The sequence below is a fragment of the Dipodomys spectabilis genome, unplaced genomic scaffold (assembly GCF_019054845.1).
Source record: "Dipodomys spectabilis isolate Male_0828 unplaced genomic scaffold, ASM1905484v1 ptg000026l, whole genome shotgun sequence".
NCBI classification, from domain to species: domain Eukaryota; kingdom Metazoa; phylum Chordata; class Mammalia; order Rodentia; family Heteromyidae; genus Dipodomys; species Dipodomys spectabilis.
In genome coordinates, this window is record NW_024870703.1 from 8,191,226 (window position 1) to 8,210,671 (window position 19,446).

A 19,446-nucleotide genomic window follows, 5' to 3' on the forward strand; every position below is an offset into this window, starting at 1 on the left:
AGGAGGCAAAAATGCTTGATAAGAAATATACTCATTACCTTGCCCATGTAATTGTAACCCCTTTGTACCATATTTTCACAAAAAAAAAAAAAAGATGAGGATGGAGAGGAATATATGGCGACTAACAGCTATGACCATATGAAAGGTTGAATCAAATATGGAAATGGAAAATACCTATTGTCGTGTATCTAAATCTTTATGAACATGATTAGCCCTGTTGGAAATTCACCTTACTGTTGTTCCTCATGGGAGAAGCTGGTGCTTAGAGCATCACTTTTCCCAGACCAGCTACCAGGCCCAACACCAGGATGTGTGGGTACACACGGACATGCTCTATTTGATTGGCACAGTGTCCTACTTTTCATCTGGTTTTGTTTGGACACATAGATACAATTTGTTTGTCTAGAAAACCTTGATTCTATTCTTGGCTTTTGCCCTGATCTTGAGTAGGTCACTTGAGCTAAATGAAAAACTTTGTTGATTTGGAAAAACAGGAATAGTAATACCTATTTTTCTTCCCTCTTAAGAATTATATAAAGATAAAATAAGATAGGAATATTTTCTGAAGACAAAACTTTAGTATAATATAGTTTATTATAATAATTATTATTTCTGGTGCTGAGGTCTAAGCATGTGCCTTGCCAAGTTAACATTAACCACAGCATGCAGTAAGAAATTCTTGGTTTTAGTATGTCCAGACTTCTCGTGCAACATCCTGAAGTTCCCATTCTCCTCATTTATTTATTCTTTTTATACTTCTAGAGAAAAAGTAACTTTGAAAAGCAAAGGGACTTCTGTTGCATTCTATATAATAATTGACACTGCATGTGCTTTAAGCTCTAAACTATACAATAAAAGTTTTCTTGGATACTACTTTTTTCCCATGATTCCTAGCACATAGCTTATTAAGTTATTAACCAGCAATTTCTCTGGCAGCATATTAAACTTTACTTTTAAACAAGTCACAGAGGGAGGGAAACATGCATCTCTCATAAAAAGGAATAAAAACATACATTCTCTAAAACAGTTTCCTCAGGCTTTGAACAAATCCCAAGCTCCACACAAGGGCTTTTTCATCATTCTCTGCACATAGCTTGAGTGTTAGTGCATTAATGAGAAAAAGATGCCTAATAGAAAGATGGAAAAATATGAGGGCCTCTGGGGAGTTTACTGAGAAGGCAGGTGAGCATTCATAGAGGAAAAAGGCAAAGTCATGGCTTTAGGTTGTGGATTTCCTCCTTAGCAGTGCCATTCCCAGAGGAAGCAGAGGAAGTTGGGACCTTGGCCTTGGTCTGAGAAGACCTACTGATTTCTGCAGGCTGCAGGCCATGTATATGCCTCCCTAGAATCCTAATAAAGGGATGAAGATCCTCTGCTACTTCCCCAAGGGAAACCCATTGTGCTCTGCGGTGCATGGCAGCCAGTGTCTTTGGAGACAGTCACAGCTCATGGTCTTAGTACGTAGGGACCCCATGAGAATTCCCTGGATGCTGGTTACATAGGACATGAGTATGAATGCTTGCAAAGCTCCAGATCAAAGAAGACTGGATGGATGATGGAGCACACAGTAAAAACTGCAGCCCTGCCATCACACTTCCTCCTGTCAAACACAAGGTAAATGTGAAGGCCCAGGAGCCACCAGGCCCTGTAAGCTGCTAAGAAATCGCCTGACTGAAGATTTAAATCCTATTTACACTGGAAGTGGGGAAGCTTGTTCAAAAATATATATTGTAGGTTGGGCACCGGGGCCTCACACCTGTAATCCTAGCTACTAAAAAGGCTGATATCTGAGGATCTCAGCCCAGGCAGGAAACTGTCAGACTCTTATCTCCAGCTAACCACTAGAAAACCAGAAGTGGTCCTGTGGTTCAAGTGGTAGAGTGCTAGCTGCTAGTCTTGAGCTGAAGAGCTCAGGGACAGTGCCAGGGCTCAGGGTTCAAGGCCCATAACAACAGTAACAATTTTATATATATATATATATATATATATATATATATATATATATATATATATATATATATATTCTGTATTTCGTGATCATCATAGTTTAAACATATTCTGTTTTTTCTCAAAGAAAGCCATATGATGGTTTCTTGGCTAGAGTCTGGAGTAAAAATAGAAATCAAAACAGGAGAGAGAGAGGGGCTTTTTGTTCCATTTAGATTTCTGCATTTACATGGCCTAATGTGTCCTGTATCAAAGAATGGCCTCCTACCCCCTGACCACAGCAGTTCTTCCTTTTGAAACCAAACACAAAATGTGGTGTCTGCTTTGTAGGGGCCACCATTGCAGCAACAGAACTACCTGTATTATAAGGAAGGCCAGAGGGACCTCTGGGTGACCAAAGGAAGGTGAATGAAATATCTTTGATGAAACCAGACATTCAGATTTCCTGGGAGGCTGTTCAGTCATTGAAGGCATACTAGAGGATGGACTTTGAGGAACGTATGGTGTCGAATATGATTCATAAAACATATGGGAATGTTATATTCTCCCATTCTCTAGCCTCTTCATTTCTTCTATATTCATCCTGCCCCTTCTGCCTTTTCCCTTGACTCTATATCTCTCCCCCTATCTCCACCCCCAAAATCTGGGTTGGCCAGCTGTCAGTGCAGAGTGCCACAGTCAGTCTTGCTGCTGATGGCATAGTGTATCACAGCTGATAGTCCAGGGTGCTGTAGCCAGGCTCACTGCTGGCTCTAGGCCATAAGCCACTCTGCTTCTCTTCCTTATGGCCTACATAGGAGACATGATAAGAAAAACTCAGACACTGTGATGAGTTCCTGCCAGGACTCAAGACCCAGAGTCATTCCTAGCTGTCAGCCTGTGAGATGCACCTGTTTGGTATCTGGAATTCCTTTTCTTGACTCAGCCCAAGTCCTTCCATGTGTCCAAGCCCCTCCTCCATGACATTCACATTGATTGTTTTATGAGTATTTTGTTGGTCTCCATCCTCTTAAACCAGGCCTGAAATTTGCCCTTCCCCCCCCCCCCACCCCCTTTCTACCCAGTAAGGATAACTCTACAGTGCTCAGAAAGTTTCCCTGTCAGTCCAGTCAGGATTCTGAGGGAGTAGTACTGAGGAGTAGGGTGACCCAGAGCTAATACTGTTGAAGTCCAGATCAAGTTCCTAAAAGACTAACAGACCCCAGCTGCTAAGGCCAAAGCAACTGTTTCTAGCCCTCTCAGTTAAGCAGTGAAACCCACACACTATGTTGGAAATGAACTGTACAACTTTAGGGGGAGGGAAGCTGGAAGGAAAAAAACTAGGAGAGAATGAGGGAGGGGGGTGACACTGTTCAAAAGAAATGTACTCATTACCTGAACCACGTAACTGTATATATCACTCTGTATATCACCTCTACAATAAAATTTAAGGGAAAAAAAAAAAAAAGATGATAGTGAGTGCTTCTGAGTTACTTATGCATTGTACCTTCCAGGAAGTCCATCTAGTTTCACAGAATTTGCCCATTCTTGTATCATTTCCTGCAGTCACTCCCTCTTCCATATCCCTTTAGTACTTCTTGCTATCTCTCAAACGGTTATGTATCCAGGTCTTTGAACCTACTGCTTCCTCTATTGGAGTACTGCTCATGGTCTATCTTCAGAACACAAAACCCTTCTTGACTCATTAGGAAAAGACAGAATGCTATCCTTCTCAACTATCTTTCATTTTTAGTTTGTTGATCTTATATACTGTAGTATGATTGGCTATAGATTTCTCCCATTAAATTAGTAGCTTTCAAATTGCTAAGTATTTCACAACATGAAATACTTTTTATATTTGGCCTTAATACATATGACTGTGTGTCTGCATGCTGGATATGTATATGCATACACTCAGACACACTAAATACTTAATGACCCATGAAATCTCTCATGGTTTAAGGTTTTAATAATAGCCATGTAATATATGAACAGTCGGGGGGGGGGGGTGGAGGGAAATGACAGGAGATTTACTGAAGATTTAGCATATTTAATTTCAGGAATAGCATACTAATTTCAATGTATCTACCACCATTTTAGATATCAAAATAGATACCATACCCCTGTTGCTACCAATCAGTGTAGTGTAGTGTGTCTTTTTTTTTTTTTTTTTTTTTTTTTTTTTGCTTGTCCTAAGGCTTGAACTTGGCCTAGGCACTGTCCCTGAGATCATTTTGCTCAAGGCTAGTGCTCTACCACTGAGCCACAGCACCACTTCTGGCTTTTTCTATAGTTAGAGATAAGAATCTCATGGACTTTCCTGCCTAGGCTGGCTTCAAACCATGATCCTTAGATCTCAACCTCCTGAGTAGCTAGGATTATAAGCATGAGTCACCAGTGCCTGGCTTATAGTATATCTTATCACCTAGAAAAGAAAAAGAATGATTCATTGAAACAAATCAATTAATAATTATATTGTTTCATTTCATTAATTATTTACCTTTCATTTAAATATATTAAATATATTTATATATACATACATATAAATATATATAAATAACTTAGTAAAAAAGTATTCTGGGCAAGGACTTTTTAGAAGTCCTTGTATGTAACAAATGAATTAATGAACCAAGGCTTACTCTTACTACTTTGACACACTGATTTATTTTTCTCCTTCTCTCTCACTCTCTTTCTGTACCTCCTTTCTTCCTTTCCTTTCTCTGATGCTAGTCACCACCCACTAGTTGATTTCATAACCAATCAAATGGGCTATAACTTGCAGTTTGAAAAACACTATTCAGGACTCTAAGTTCCTTGAGGGCAGTGACTGTGTCACTGAATTCTTTCATCTCCATGTTTCCAAACCCTGACACTATTTCTGGCTCTTGGTTGCCTCTGAATAAATGTTTTCTGAATGAATAGGCCTTAGTTAAAAAGATCTGCAGGCACTGGGATTCCGGAAGAGCCAGGAGAAGTGAATAATTTATCACAGACTTCCCAAGAGCTCCTGCTGTCTTCTAGACACTAGGACCATTGTGAACGTGTCTCAGAAGCCTAACTCTTTCTGCCCTACCTTCTGCTTCTCCCCAACTTCCAGGAGAGAGGGCAGGAGGTTTAATGAAGTTCAGAGATTTCCCAAGGCAAAAACATATTAATCAGGTTCTCGGGTGGATATTTGTCAAGGGGCAAATGATTTTTATAAACACAGTGAAGAAAGCAGGGTTCTTAAAAATACCTTTATTTCATTTCATATATATAAACTTAGTCCTCATACCTGATTCCTTCTACCCCTTATAAAGCCACTATTAGGCTGTTTTTCAGCCCATCTGTTAGACCCTGACCACTTCTTGGGTTTTGTTTTGTTTTTCAAGCACTATAAATCTTCATTAGACCATGCCCCATGCCAGGATTTTTCCATTTAGGGGTAGAAAAAAATCCCCAAGCCCACCAAAACCCTGTGGCTTGGTTTCCTGTCCAGCTGGCTTGCTGTTCTTTGGGATTTTATTCCTATCATCAAAGTGGCTTGACAGGCCAGGAACAAACCTCTGGCTCACCCTGAACTCACAGTGTGCCGATTCCGAGTCAGAACAAACATCAAGTAATAGCACGAGAAGAAGGAAAAGAAAAAAAAGTATTTTCCTGACTTAGAAGCCAGTTCAGAGAAAGCCCAACTCTGTGACTCCAGACAGGGCTGTTATGTGGCTGTCCTAGAGGGTGGAGTCTGGAACACTGCTGAGCTACCTCAAAGCCAGGGATGGACTACATTATGGTTCAGATCCTCTGTTCCTAGAATCTAAAGTGGTAGCATTTGAGGGAGCCTCCATGATTCTTTTGATTGTAGCAACTTGGTTGATTGCTTCACAGACATGAAGCAGCCAGAACAGTCCCAGATATGTCCCAGGAGGCCAGGCAGGTCACCACCTTGTGCCAGGGCCTCCAGGAAATACAGTACAATGTAGCTTAACAGCATCCCTAAAGTTTACCAGCTTTTTCTTTGTTCATTTAGAAATATTTGTTAACTATTTCTTAGAAACCCTACTCATCAGACATGTAATGCAAACCAATTTCCAAAAACAAAACAAAACAAAAAACAAAACACCCTTTTCCTTTATAGTTTTATCTGGCTCCATGGGAAAACATCCAAGGCATGTGGCCCTGACTCTGGGAGGCCACATGGCATCAGGCAGTAAATTATGACACTAGGGAATACCCAATCAATGTAGCCCAGCTCTTGAAAGCTAGGTTGCCTTGCTCATGTTTCTGCTTTTGCAGCACATCCACATATCCCTGAACAAGCTGACAGATTCCTTCCCACATCTGTTTTCTTCCTCTTTTTATTTACTTTATTTTATTTTTAATTTTTATCTTTTTCCAGTTCTAGGGCCTGAACTCAGGGCCTGGGCACTTTCCCAAAACTTGTTTTGCTCAAGACTAGCGATCTACTACTTGAGCCACAGTACCACTTCCAGCTTTTTCTGAGTGGTTAATTGGAGTCTCATGGACTTTCCTTCCCAGGCTGGCTTCAAACCACAATCCTCAGATAAATTACAGCCTTCAGCGTAGCTAGGATTACAAGTATGAGCCACCAGTACCTGTTCCTTCCCCGCCGCCCCCCCCCCCCCTTAAATGCCTTTCTTTGTCATCTTTGTCAATATAAGTTTTTCCCATCTTACACTGACTGAGTTTTTGGAAATACATCTTTATAAGCCCTTACCACTTCTCTTGGGTCCGGTCGTGGGGCCTGAACTCTGGGCCTGGGCGCTGTCCCTCAGCTCAAGGCTAGCACTCTACCACTTGAGCCACGGCGCCACTTCCGGCTTTTTTTTTTTAATTTTTTCTGCTTATGTGGTGCTGAGGAATCGAACCCAAGGCCTCATGCATGCAAGGCAAGCGCTCTACCACTGAGCCACCTTCCCAGCCCCCCTTACCACTTCTCTAGTCCAGCCTAGTATATATTTTCCTTTAACTTTTTTATCTTATCTCAGAGTTTGTCTTTCTTTGCAAAAGCAGGCAAAATTCTCAGAGGCCAGAAACCCATGTAATATGCATCTTCTTCCCATAGTAGCTCAAAATGGGATGCACTAGAAGCATTCTACCTGTTGTTGGGGGCCATTTGCTTACCCCTTTGCTAGATATCTGGTAGTTTATTGAATTCTCTGCCTCAGGATCAGCTCCATGTTGGGTTTTTTAGCTTTCTTTCCCTTTCTTTGGCAGTAAGAACCCCCAGCTGTTCAGCAGTGAAATTCCCAAAAGTGAAAACACTAATCTCGAGATAAATTTCATAGATTGTGGGCTTCTGTTATGGTCTGTGTATTATGATAGATGATGGAAGGGTGAAATATAGATGAAAGGAAGAGCAAGATTAGAAAATTATGCAAATATACAAGCATAATCCAAGGCAATGTATTTTTTAATATGAGCTGTAAAAATACTAAGAGAAGATATGGGAAATTTAAAATATGTGTAATATCTAGAAAAGAGTCAGACTTTATAAGCTTACATAAACCCAGGAGATATTTTTTTAAAAATCAATGTATTTGACTGCATAAGAATAAACATTTCTTAATTGCAGAAGAATTATAAAGTTAAAAATGACAAACTGTGCAAAGTATTTGCAACAACTGTGACAAATGCAGATCTCTATATACAAAGAGCTCCCACAAATCTTTGAACATAGTCAAAGGAAAGGAAATTGAAGTATCTTTTAAGAAGCATATGAAAGGGAGTGGTCAATCTCACCCATAATAAAAGTAATCAAATAGCCAGGTGCTGATGGCTTACACCTGTAATTTCAGGAGGCTGAGATCTGAGGATCACGGTTCAAAGCCAGCCCAGGCAGGAAAATCCATGTTGTCTCCAATTAATCACCAGAAAACTAGAAATGGTGCTGTGGCTCAAAGTAGTAGAGCCACTAGCCTTGATCAAAAAGAGCTCAGGGATGGATCCAAGGCCCAGAGTTCAAGACCCAGGACTGACAAGAAGAAAAAAAAAATTAGATATTATTTTTCACTTATCATCTTGGCATAGGTCAAAAAATTTAAATGAACTATGGTGTTCAGATTGTGGGGGAAATGGCATTCCTAGACATAGTTGATGAATATGTAAAATGACAGAGCTTTATTGGTGAACATCTTGTCAAATCAATGAAAATTTTAAATGTTCAAATACCTTGGTCCAGCAATAGGCTTCTGAGAACTTTGCCTCTAAGTAAACATCCATATGCACAAAACTGTTAACCAGATAGATTTATTATAGCACTGCTTGTTTTGTTAAAACATGGTTATGCTGGATAGCCAGGCCCAGCTTTATAGCTATGCTATATAACTCAAACTCAGGATCTTCCTGCCTCAACTTCCCAAATGCTGGGATTACAGGCCTGTGCCACCACATTTGGCACAACATTGTTTTTTAGTAGCAAAATATCTTGATCTCAAGTTTGGAGGCGTGGTTTATTGATAGGTTGCCAACCAATGAGTAGAAGCATCAATTATTGAGTTTGAATCCTGGTCTCAGACCTAAAAACAAAATCTTGATCTCAGTTCTGTCAAAGAGAAATGGAGAGATCCATGAATTGGAGCAGTTCCACTTAAAAAAGGAAAAGAAAGAGAGACCTAGTAGAAAGTTATCTAAAACACGTTAGTGGGAAATAGTAAAGCCTAGAACTTGGTATAATAGTAAGCCATCATTTTGTGAAGATAAACAAGTAGGGTATAAACGAATACAAGGAGCCTGGAAGGGTCAGACAGTAAATAGTGATAGTGGTTTCACAGACTGGGCAGAGGAGGGGGTGGGGGGGGCTGCATAAATGCCATTTTGTATACCACACGCACATACTGCCTATTTTTTTAACTAAGTTTAAAAAACTTAATTTTTAAGTTTTAAAAATAGATCTGCATAGGTATACTTATAAGCCAGAAACAAGGAATACAAACTGTAGATTTAGTATGTAGGAGTCTTAAGAACAAGCAGGTATTGACTGTAAGGGAAGCTAGTCTACGAGACTAAGGTAGGGCAGCTCAACAGCACAGACACCAAGATACAGCACAGTTCTGTTTCAAGTTAGAAGTGTCTGATTAATATAGAGTTGTTTTTCTTTTTGAGATAGAGTCTAACAACATAACTCAGGCTTGATCCTCCTGCCTCAGTTTCCTATATGCCAGAATTCTAGTCATATACCACCATCCAGATTCAACAATGATGTATTTTTCATATTTGAGTGTATGCTAGCTTATATATGCCAGTTGTGTGAGCAGTTTAGGACAGACATGAAAGGAAATGGTAAAAGTGTGAACACAGAACAAGAAGATTGGTTTAAGACATCTGCCAGCCAAGAAACTAGTCTCCATTTCTGTGCCATCTCTGTTACATTGGAAGTAGAGAAGAGCTGAGGATGAGCCCTCCTTGAGCTGGTACCCCAGCCAGTTAACTACACCACCTTGACAGTCACTACTGTGACTCACAATGAGACAGTAATGTCGGTAATGTTCCCATGGTACAGGTAAGGAGTCTTTTCCAGTTACAATGGTATCAGGTGGCAAAGCCACAAGACTCAGACTTAGTTGTGTCCTATTGATTTTACCACTTGTGCCAGGTCATTAGCACATCAAAGAGAGCCTAGCCTCATCTGTGGTCAATATGAACCAAGCCTCAGAGTCAGGGCCCTTCAAGCACCATTCTCAAAAGACTGTCCTTAAGCCACTTACTGTTAAAATCACTGTTGCAAGAAAGAAAACATTCCGTTTATTGAACAAAAAATATCAGCACCAGTGATTGTTAATCTTACATGTTCATTGCTCATTTGGTTGTTTTGAGTCTACAGATTCTTTTTCTCCACAGTATTAAATGCATAATTTTTATGAACAATAATTTTCCCCCAAAATTCTCCACTTAGGGGAATAATCTATATCATTTCTTCTTCCTCTACCTCATTTTCAACTAACTAAAATAATATCTTACATTTTTGCTGACCTTTCACTTGTTTTATTTAAAGCCAGAGTAATAGAGTATTAGCTGTTTGGGCCCACGTAGCCTCTACCATATGCACTCAAACTTGCTTTCTCACTTGTGTTGCTGATTTTTCTTACCACTTATGATTGTGTACCTACCTTATTTCAATCATCATCAAAACTGTCTAAGCCTCATGATGTGCCTAGTAGAAAGCACCCATTTTCTCCTTCTTGTGACTTAGGCCTGAGGGAGAGAAAATAATCAAGATATTTTCTGTTCTTTACCTTTCTAGACAGAATCCATGTTTGGTGACCAGAGCCGTATATATTGATATTCTCTTCCTCTTGACTTACTGCCTCGACAGACCTCCAAAGGTCAATCAGCCAGGTATGATTCATAGTTATATCTTATTTTGGAATAGTTAGAGGCCATTGAAATGTGGATGGGGTTTTTAACAGTTCTACCACATACTTCTCCCACATGTTAGAATTCAACCATGTCTTTATAGCTCCCTCCTAGAAGCTTCTCAAGTAAACTTGTCCTTATTTGCTTAGAAGTTTACTGTTAAATATGGTCCATTTGGTCATTGAGGGAAGAGTATGAAATCTGCTCAGATACCTTTGTGTTTTAGAAGCCTTGGCTTCTTCCTGTCCTTTGCATCTTCATTGTACATCTTTAGAAATTGTTTATTCTGGGCTGGGAAGGTGGCTCAGTGGTAGAGTGCTTGCCTTGCATGCATGAGGCCCTGGGTTCGATTCCTTAGCACCACATAAGTAGAAAAAGCTGGGAATGGTGCTGTGACTCATGGCAGAGTGCTGGCCTGAGCTGAAGAGCTCTGAGGGTCCGTGCCCAGCCCAGAGTTCAGGCCCATGACCACAAAACAAAAAAACAAACAAACAAAAATTGTTTATTCTGTTCCATCTTGTGCAATCACCAAGCCTTCTCATTTGATACTAGAGCTGCAAATTTGAGCCCCAGTCATCAAATCTCCCCATGTAAGAACTGCTTCCTCAGGCTCTGACTTCATACATGTCTCTAGGTCATGTATGTTTCTGCCACAGATCCACATACAATTGTTCTATTTTATTAATGATTCACAAAATGTTTTTTTAAGGGAGAAGGACAACCCAAAAAAAATTTTTATGTGTTTATATAAGAGGCCACAGGAAGTGCTGTACATGAGTTCCAGGCCACAGACTGAAACTGATTTTCATCAACACAAACTGGAGTGCAGGATAATGAGCCTGCAACTGGTTAAAAATCTGCCTCTTCTAATTGATTAGGGCTGTCTAAAGAGGCTACGATTACAAAGTCAGATTTTGAGCACAAGCAGGCCAGGCCTTTCCTTGGTTACATTTAGTCTGTCAATGATTTGTTGTCTTCAGTAAATATGTTCAGGCTGTCAGAGTCCAGCTCTGTCCATATGGAACCCTGTTCCCCAATTCGAACCCATTTAAAATGCTTTGCAGGAAGCAGGGACAAGGAGTGCAAAACCATCTCCCCCAGACTGATGTGTAATAGTCCACAAAGCCTCTGTGGCCGTGCCGAGGTAATGAGAACACAGCCATTGTCCTCTGTTCCACATCCTTGCCTAGGGGCAGCTGTTGTGTCCATTTAGTAGCACAGGATCATATGGTAGCACTAAAAAGTGCAGTTCTACACACCTCTTGCTTGCCTCAGTGTAATTATGAACAGTGCCCTCCTTTTATTCTTTCTTTTTTTTTTTTGGTGGGGGGTCCGGTTGTGGGGCCTGAACTCTGGGCCTGGGTGCTGTCCCTCAGCTCTTCAGCTCAAGGCTAGTGCTCTACCACTTGAACCACAGCGCCACTTCCAGCTTTTTTCTTTTTGCTTAGGTGGTGCTGAAGAATCGAACCCAGGGCCTCATGCATGCAAGGCAAGCGCTCTACCACTGAGCCACCTTCCCAGCCCCCCTCCTTTTATTCTTGAGAGTATCATTTACATAACAAACTACATAAACCTTAGCTATTAGAGACCTCAGTATTATATCCACCTTAATTTATACTTGACTGAAGTCCAAAAATTATAGATAAAATAAATTGGATGTTAGATTTCTGCTATCTCTGTACATCACTTCCTTATTCCATGCACTTAACTGCTTATGTGTGTATCTAAAGGATACATAAGGATCCTGACAGAGTTTTGTGGCTGACAGTAATCTTTGGCTTATTTGAATTGTATTTTTCTTGGCTCGTTTCGTATCATTATCTCTGGTCTAGAAGAGAATTAACTGTTGTGTGTTGTCAAATATCTTTTCCCCATCTTCTTTTCTCTTATTGATAAGCTTGGCTCCATGAAGACAAAATTAAAATTACTCTTTCCTAACTCTTTTTTTCTGTGTTTGCCAGTACTTGGGCATGAGCTCAGGATCTCACACTCCAGCTTGGCTTTTCTACTCATGACTGGCGCTCTACCATTTGAACTACGCATATTTAATCCAGCATTTTGCTGGCTAACTGTAGAGAAGAGTGCCACAGACTTTTCTGCTCAGGATTGCTTCAAGCCTCAATTTTCAGATCTCAGCCTCCTGATTAGCTAGGATTATAGGTGTATGACACTGGTACCTAGCTCCAAACTGTTACTATGTAGTTTCCACTTCAATACAGTGTGATCATAAAGATAGTTTGTCAGGAATCTACTTGACTAGGGATACCATGCCTGACTGATCCAGAAAAAAAGCCTGCACTGGTGGCTCACACCTATAATCCTAGCTACTCAGGAGGGTAAATTCTGGGGGTCATAATTCAAAGCCAGCCCATGAGATTCTTATTTTGAATAAACTACCTAAAGAAATGGAGCTGTGGTAGAGCACTAGCCTTGAGCAACAAAAGCCCAAGGACAGTGCCCAGGCCCAAATTTCAAGCCCCTGAACTAGTACCCTCCAAAAAAAGTCTTACTCAAAATAAAAATTATTAAATAAAATTACTTATATTCTCATTGTTTTTTTTGGGGGGGGGAGGTCCAGTCGTGGGGCCTGAACTCTGGGCCTGGGTGCTTTCCCTCAGCTCTTCAGCTCAAGGCTAGCACTCTACCGCTTAAACCACAGTGCCACTTCCGGCTTTTTTCTTTTTGCTTATGTGGTGCTGAGGAATCGAACCCATGGGCTCATGCATGCAAGGCAAGCACTCTACCACTGAGCCACCTTCCCAGCCCTATATTCTCATTTTTATGGTATGTGAGCATCAGATACATGTTGAATACCTGTACCAAGAAATGATTATGTCTTGAGCTTATAAGTACAATAAGGGTGGGATACATTTGAAACACTAAAGGAAAAGTGCCTTTTGCCATTTCTACTTGGGGAGATAGGAAGAGCTCAGTTGAAGAGGAGGTTTTGGTCATAAGAAGGAATTTCACCAGATGGGCCAGTAGGAGGTGGATAACCAGGGGAGAGTGAGGTACAAATCAGCACAGCCTTAGAGAACTAGGGCAGGGTCAAGGCTAGGAAGGTGAGACTGATGAAGCAGAAATTCAGTGGAGTGCTCCACGGGTCAAAGGAGACTGTTGTGGAGGATATAGAACAAATGGGATCATGTGATTTTTGAGGCAATGTGGCATTTCTTTCTCTGCCCTATCCTCATAGACTCTTAGGATCCTTAAAGAGCCAAGTTTCTATTGTCAGCCAAAATGAGTGTAATTGAAAATCCATTGGCTATCTAGGAGATTCTCCTACTTTTATGTTAACCCATTTTTGGAGGCTTGAGAAACTTGGTGCATGGAGATTGGCATGAAAGGCCACACAGTGTTAAAAATAGTTGTTCAAAATGCTGAGATTATAGGGGATTTAGGCCTGTTATTTTCCATTTAACTACCTTTATGAGTGATTCTGTTTCGTTTATGAGTACATACATTTAAACACTGAATGTAAGTATGAATCTTAAAAGAGACTAATTTTCCCAAAAGAAAATGAAGCAATAATTTCAGGAATTTTCTTTTTTGGTACGAAGGACATAGAGAAGGCTCTGCCTATCTCCTTCTGAAGCCCTATTTTATAAGTGACCTTAGAAGGCTGTTGCTGCCTTTAAAATTAGAGGGCTGGGGGCATAAACAAGGAGAAAAACAGTGAAGGAGAAAGGCAAGAAGGTAATTAGGAAAGCTTAAGATAATGATGTGTTTGTGCAATCAAACTTTTATCTTAGTACTTCCCAATCATTTGAGGTTTCCTCAGCCATTAACTGGGTTTTTAAAAGTCCAAATCTGGGAGTTGTGTTTGGAGTTTTAAACTGATTTAAGCCCACGAGGACTCTTTGTCCCCAGTGTTCTCATTCCCCATCTGAACCCAGCTGTCATCATTAGTATATACCAGTTTCCTGTAGAAAGGAAAATTATAGTCTCTGGTTGTAGCTGGAGGAGTAAGAAGAAAAAGTCTTAACTTGCTACAAGGACCCAGGGGCTCTATTCTTATGCCTGATCAGAGATGTTGAAACAAAGAGCTTTAATTCTCGTTTTAAATTTATTTTTAAGTTATTTATAGCTCTCAGATTAGAAATTTCCCATTGAAATATCTATTGACAAAAATATCCTCTAAGACCTGACTCAATATTTACCTTTTTTTTCCGTGAGAGATGGGCTTTCTTATTTCTCTTTATGCTTATTACCTTAAACTTGGGTTTTTCATGGATCCTGAATTAAATATTCTCTTCTGTTAAGTTTAATATTATACCGACTTACACATTCAGACTTTTATTTTAAATTTTCTTGGTGGATTTATGTGTGAGTTTTTCCTTTTCTGTGCTCCAATTTAGTAATTTTTTGTGCAACCTAGTTCTTTTATCCTTATGTGTGTATTTATTACAGTATTAATCTTGAAGAGAATTTGATAATCCAAAAGTAATAAATGACATCATAATTTCATTAAAATGTTTTAGCTGAAAAGGGATTTGTCCATAACACATAATTTGTATAAATAATCCAGAGGCTATTTTTCTATCCCAGGGATATATACAGGATGCCCATTGTACTCTCCTTTTTAAGAAACATTGTTTTCACATCTTGGTAGGAAAATAGCACTGCCAACATTCATTGAGCACTTAACTTCCAAGCACTGTGGCCAGGCATTTTATGTAACTTTTATCTTAGTGTACTAGTGTTGAAGAAACTAAGACAGAGAAACTGCCCCAAGTTACATATATACTAAGGTGGCAGAGCCTAAGGTTTCCAGCCACCCACACTATGCTCATAATACAAGGAAAGACTGGTCACTGTCTTAGGAGGGTGATCGCAGAACTCTTCTCTGTGGATCCAGATTGCCAGGTCTCTGCCCATACTACAGAACTCCCAGGCCACAGAGAGGGATCCTTTTATAGGAGCTTCTAAATCACAGAATTTTATGGAGCCCTTCCTGCCTGAGTTCCTATTCCCATCTCGAGGGTGTATGGAATAACCCAAGAGCAGAGCCAGACATTACTAGAAAGAGAAAACTTGCTCTCCTGAAGCCACCTGCCCTTTTCCCTTGGAAAGTGGATCTGTAGCCACTACACCAAAGACTTCCCAATACCAGGCTGCTGGCGACTGAGTTTTGTGGTTTCTTTGTTAGTTGAGATTTATAAGTTGAGATCTCATCACTCTGCCAAGTACAATAAACAACTGGAATGTTATTTTTATTATTGTTACTTTTTTTTTCTAAATGCCTTAAAAGTGACCAGCTTGTGACGTGAAGTCAGAATCCCCAAATATCAAAATACCAAGTCAGTGGGCTTCATAGATCAGTATTAGATCAGAAGACAAGTCTTGTTTATTACTTTATTGGGTTATATAAGGGAAGTTAGGTAATGTAAACCTTCCCTCAGGCCAGCTGAGATGTTGATGATGGTTAAGTGGTAAAATCTGGAAGAAATATTCAACAGTGCTTTGTACTGCCTAGAAGGTGAGTAATATATATGTGACATGAATAAAAATAAGGTCGGTTATTTTTATGACTTATTAACTTCCTTCACTTAAGTTCTTAAGAGATAAAGCTGAACAATTACAGAGAATGAAAACATTGGCAATTTACAAACTCTTAAATTAGATATTTGGTCTAATTGGGTTAAATTTAAGCAATTCCATCTGAACAAATTGAAAACAATTCTTATCTGTTCTGTGGTCACACACTTTTATTGGTGGTGGATGCAGATGTGGTTAATATGACACAGTTGGTGTGATTCTTTCAGTTCCGGGTGGGATTAAGAATGTATTTTTAGAATCTTCTGGGAACTTTTCATTCCTGGGCCTGCAGCAGTGAAATTTCAGGGGATGGGAGGAGAAGACATATTGTCAATGAATTGGTTTTCTCTGAAACACTGGGACTGTCTGCCATCTGAACTGTTGCTTTTGCCAAAATATTTTTCCCAGGGAAGGGTAAGTGCTAAAATAAGCACATGAGTCCTCGCCGTCTTTCAAAAGTCAAGGCATACATTAGAAAGAATAAAATAATGTTATTTGCAGGGAAATGGATACAACTAGATCAAATCATGTTTAGTGAGGTAAACTAAGCACATGTTCTCTCTGATATGCAGAAGTTAGATCTAAAATACACTGGGATGTGATCAATTATACCGGATTCTAGATACAGTGAGACCGAAAGAGGATACTCTTAGGAGAGAATCAGAAAGGTGCAGGGCTAATAAATGCCTCTTCATGTTTATATAAAATAATATACATACTGAAACCAACTCCAAGATAAGAAAACAAAAGACTTCTTCTTTTTTTCAGTTTTTAGCTTTTGATGATTCTGTCTTCTTTACCATATACATGGTGTATTCACTTGTATATCTTTGGGAGGGTGAGAGAGAGGGCACAGAACTCGAGGGAAACAGGATGAAAAAGTGCAGCACTGGAGCTCACTGGACATTGATGAAAGTGAACTATACAACTTGTGGGTGGAGACAAGAGGGAGGGACTGGGAGAGAATGAGGGAACAAAAGACTCTGTAGGAAAGGAACTGTACTCATTTCCTGATTCATGTAATTGTAATCCTTCTGTACATCACCTCTATCATAACAATAAATAAATTTAAAGAAAAGGTCAAGGCACAGTCAATAATCAGTGAACATATGTGAAAATGGAACTAAATAATTTAGGATGGATAGGGCTGGGAGAAATGAGGAAAAAAATGATAGGGTGACATTGATCAAGATGAATTATACTCAGAAACTGACATGTTGAGTTGAAACCCCTTTGTACAACTACTTAAAGATAATCTTTTCAAAAAAAATTAAGTCAAGGCAATTCAGAGTGTTATTAGATTGTTAGATTAATTTTTTTATTCCAAGTCTGATGTCAATATATAAATCTTCAGTTCTCAGAACTTCAGCTTAAAATCATTTGATCAGTAGGTAACGTGGAAATTGTTATAATTAAATGTACCTGAGGTCAACCTCAGCTAACTAGTGAAAAGGTTCAGCTTTTTTCACTCCTGGTCCAGCTGCCAATTTTATTGACCCAGTTAAGGGACTTAAAATAGTGTAAGAGTTTGGACTTAGTGTCTGTGTCTATGATTGAGCTATGTCTGAAACCATCTGGCCTACATTCATACCCCAAGAAAAAAACAGTGTTCAAATGAGCAAGAAGTTTCTCAAATCATCTATGATTTCAAGTTTCTACTTCTTCCTACCTCTCTCCACTCCAGCCCTTCATCACAAATAATCTGAAACTCATTGCCCATGTCAATTATATTGGTATACAAATACCTTTTGAAAGTCTATTCTAGATATTTCATATGTAGAATCATACCTATGTGGCCCTTCATGTTTAGGTTCTTTCACTAACCTGTTTCCAAGCTCATTCATGTTGTAGCATGAATTGTTGCTTTATTCTTTTTTATAGACAACTAATATTCAGTTGTATAGATATCACATTTTGTTTACCAGTCGATGGATTTTTGGTTTGTTTCTACATTTGGGGTATTTTGAACAATGCTACTATAAATATTCCTGGGCACATTTTTGCAGAGATCTGTGTTTTCAGTTCTTCTGAGTATCTTCCTGGGAACCCAGTTTGAGGGCCATATACAAATTCTAAGTTTAACATTTTTGAGAAGTTACTAAACTGTCTCCACCATCTAACGTTTCTACCAGCAATTCATTACATTTCTAATTTCTCCACATTCTTGTCAACACTTGTTATGTCCATTTTTTTATTTTAGCCATTCTAGTATGTATGAAATAATATCTCATTATACTTTTGGTTTGTATTTTCCTAATAAAAAATGATGTTGTCCATCGTTTCTAGTACTAATTGGTCATTTATGTATCTTTGGAGAAATGTCTTCAGATCACTTGTTCATTTTTAATAGGGTCTTTGGGTTGTTGGTTTTTTTTTTTTTTTTAGATTTTAATTTCTTGCAAACTACAGAATTTGCAAATATTTTTGGTACATCTAAGTATTTTGTACATTGATCTTATACCCAGAGCATACTGCTTTCTTCCATTATTTTGTAGTAATTTTTTTTCACTTTTCCTGGTGTACATCAGTTGAAGTACTTCAGTCATATTATATCCTCCCATACCCTTAACCCTCCCATGGTTCTCACCCCAAAATATTTCTCCCTTGTTTAATACTTACATATTAAAGGTTGAAGTTTTTCATGTAACAGAGAACATATAATATTTGTCTTTCTCAGTCTGACTTACTTTGCACGATGACTTCTAGTTCTATCCATTTCCCTGCAAAAAGACACAATTTCAACTGGGAATGTGGCTTAGTGGTAGAGTGCTTGCCTAGCATGCATGAAGCCCTGGGTTCGATTCGTCAGTGCCATATAAAGAGAAAAAGCTGGAAGTGGCACTGTGACTCAAGGGGTAGAGCACTTGCCTTGAGCACAGAGAAGCTCAAGGACAGTGCACAGTCCCTAAGTTCAAGTCCCAGGACTGGTAAAATAAAGCAAAAACAAAGCCACAATTTCATTCTTCTTTGTCACCAATTAATACTCTATCACAAACCAATTTCTTTATCCATTTATCTGTTGATAGACACCTAGGCTCATTCCATGGTTTAGCTAGTGTGAATACTGCTACTGTACATGGGTTTGCATCTATCTCTGCTGTGTGCAGATTTACATTGCTTTGGATATATGTCCCAACAGTAGTGCAGCAGGATCTTATTGGAAGTTATATATATTTACGAAGCACCTCCATACTGATTTCCATAGTAGCTGTACTCATTTATATTCCTACCAATAATGTATTAAGAGTCTATTTTTGTCTTTCACCTATCCCTGCATCCTCAACAGCACTTTTGTTTGCTTCCTTTTAAAAAAAATGTTGTTATTATAAAGGTGATGTACAGAAGTCAAGTAAAGAGTACATTTCTCCTTGGACAATGTCACCCTTTCCCTCACTCTCTCCCAGTTCATTTTCAACATATCATTACTACATTTGGTCACCCTTTGTCCCTTCATTTCTTTGCCACCCTTTATACTTCAAATGAACACACAGAACAAAAAGGAAAGAAAACAAAAAAGAAAACACCACCTCTTGTTTTCATTTCCTGGAGTTCCTTTTGATACTGTTTTGTGTGATTAAATATACATAGGCATGTTGCCTTTCTGTTCCTTTCCTCGGAGTATCCTCCTTT

General features: G+C 39.2%; 1 protein-coding gene across 2 annotated transcripts in view; it reads left to right on the plus strand.

Annotated features, from left to right (window-relative positions):
* Positions 1–19,446, plus strand: part of Thada (THADA armadillo repeat containing) — a 309,811-nt gene that overhangs the window by 226,755 nt on the left and 63,610 nt on the right. Inside the window, exon 32 of one of the 2 annotated variants that reach the window (XM_042675482.1) lies at positions 10,166–10,260. The exons of the other annotated variant lie outside the window; for it this stretch is intronic. Coding sequence (XP_042531416.1) covers positions 10,166–10,260 — 95 coding nt within the window. The remainder of the gene's footprint in view (positions 1–10,165; positions 10,261–19,446) is intronic. 2 annotated transcript variants of the gene reach the window in all.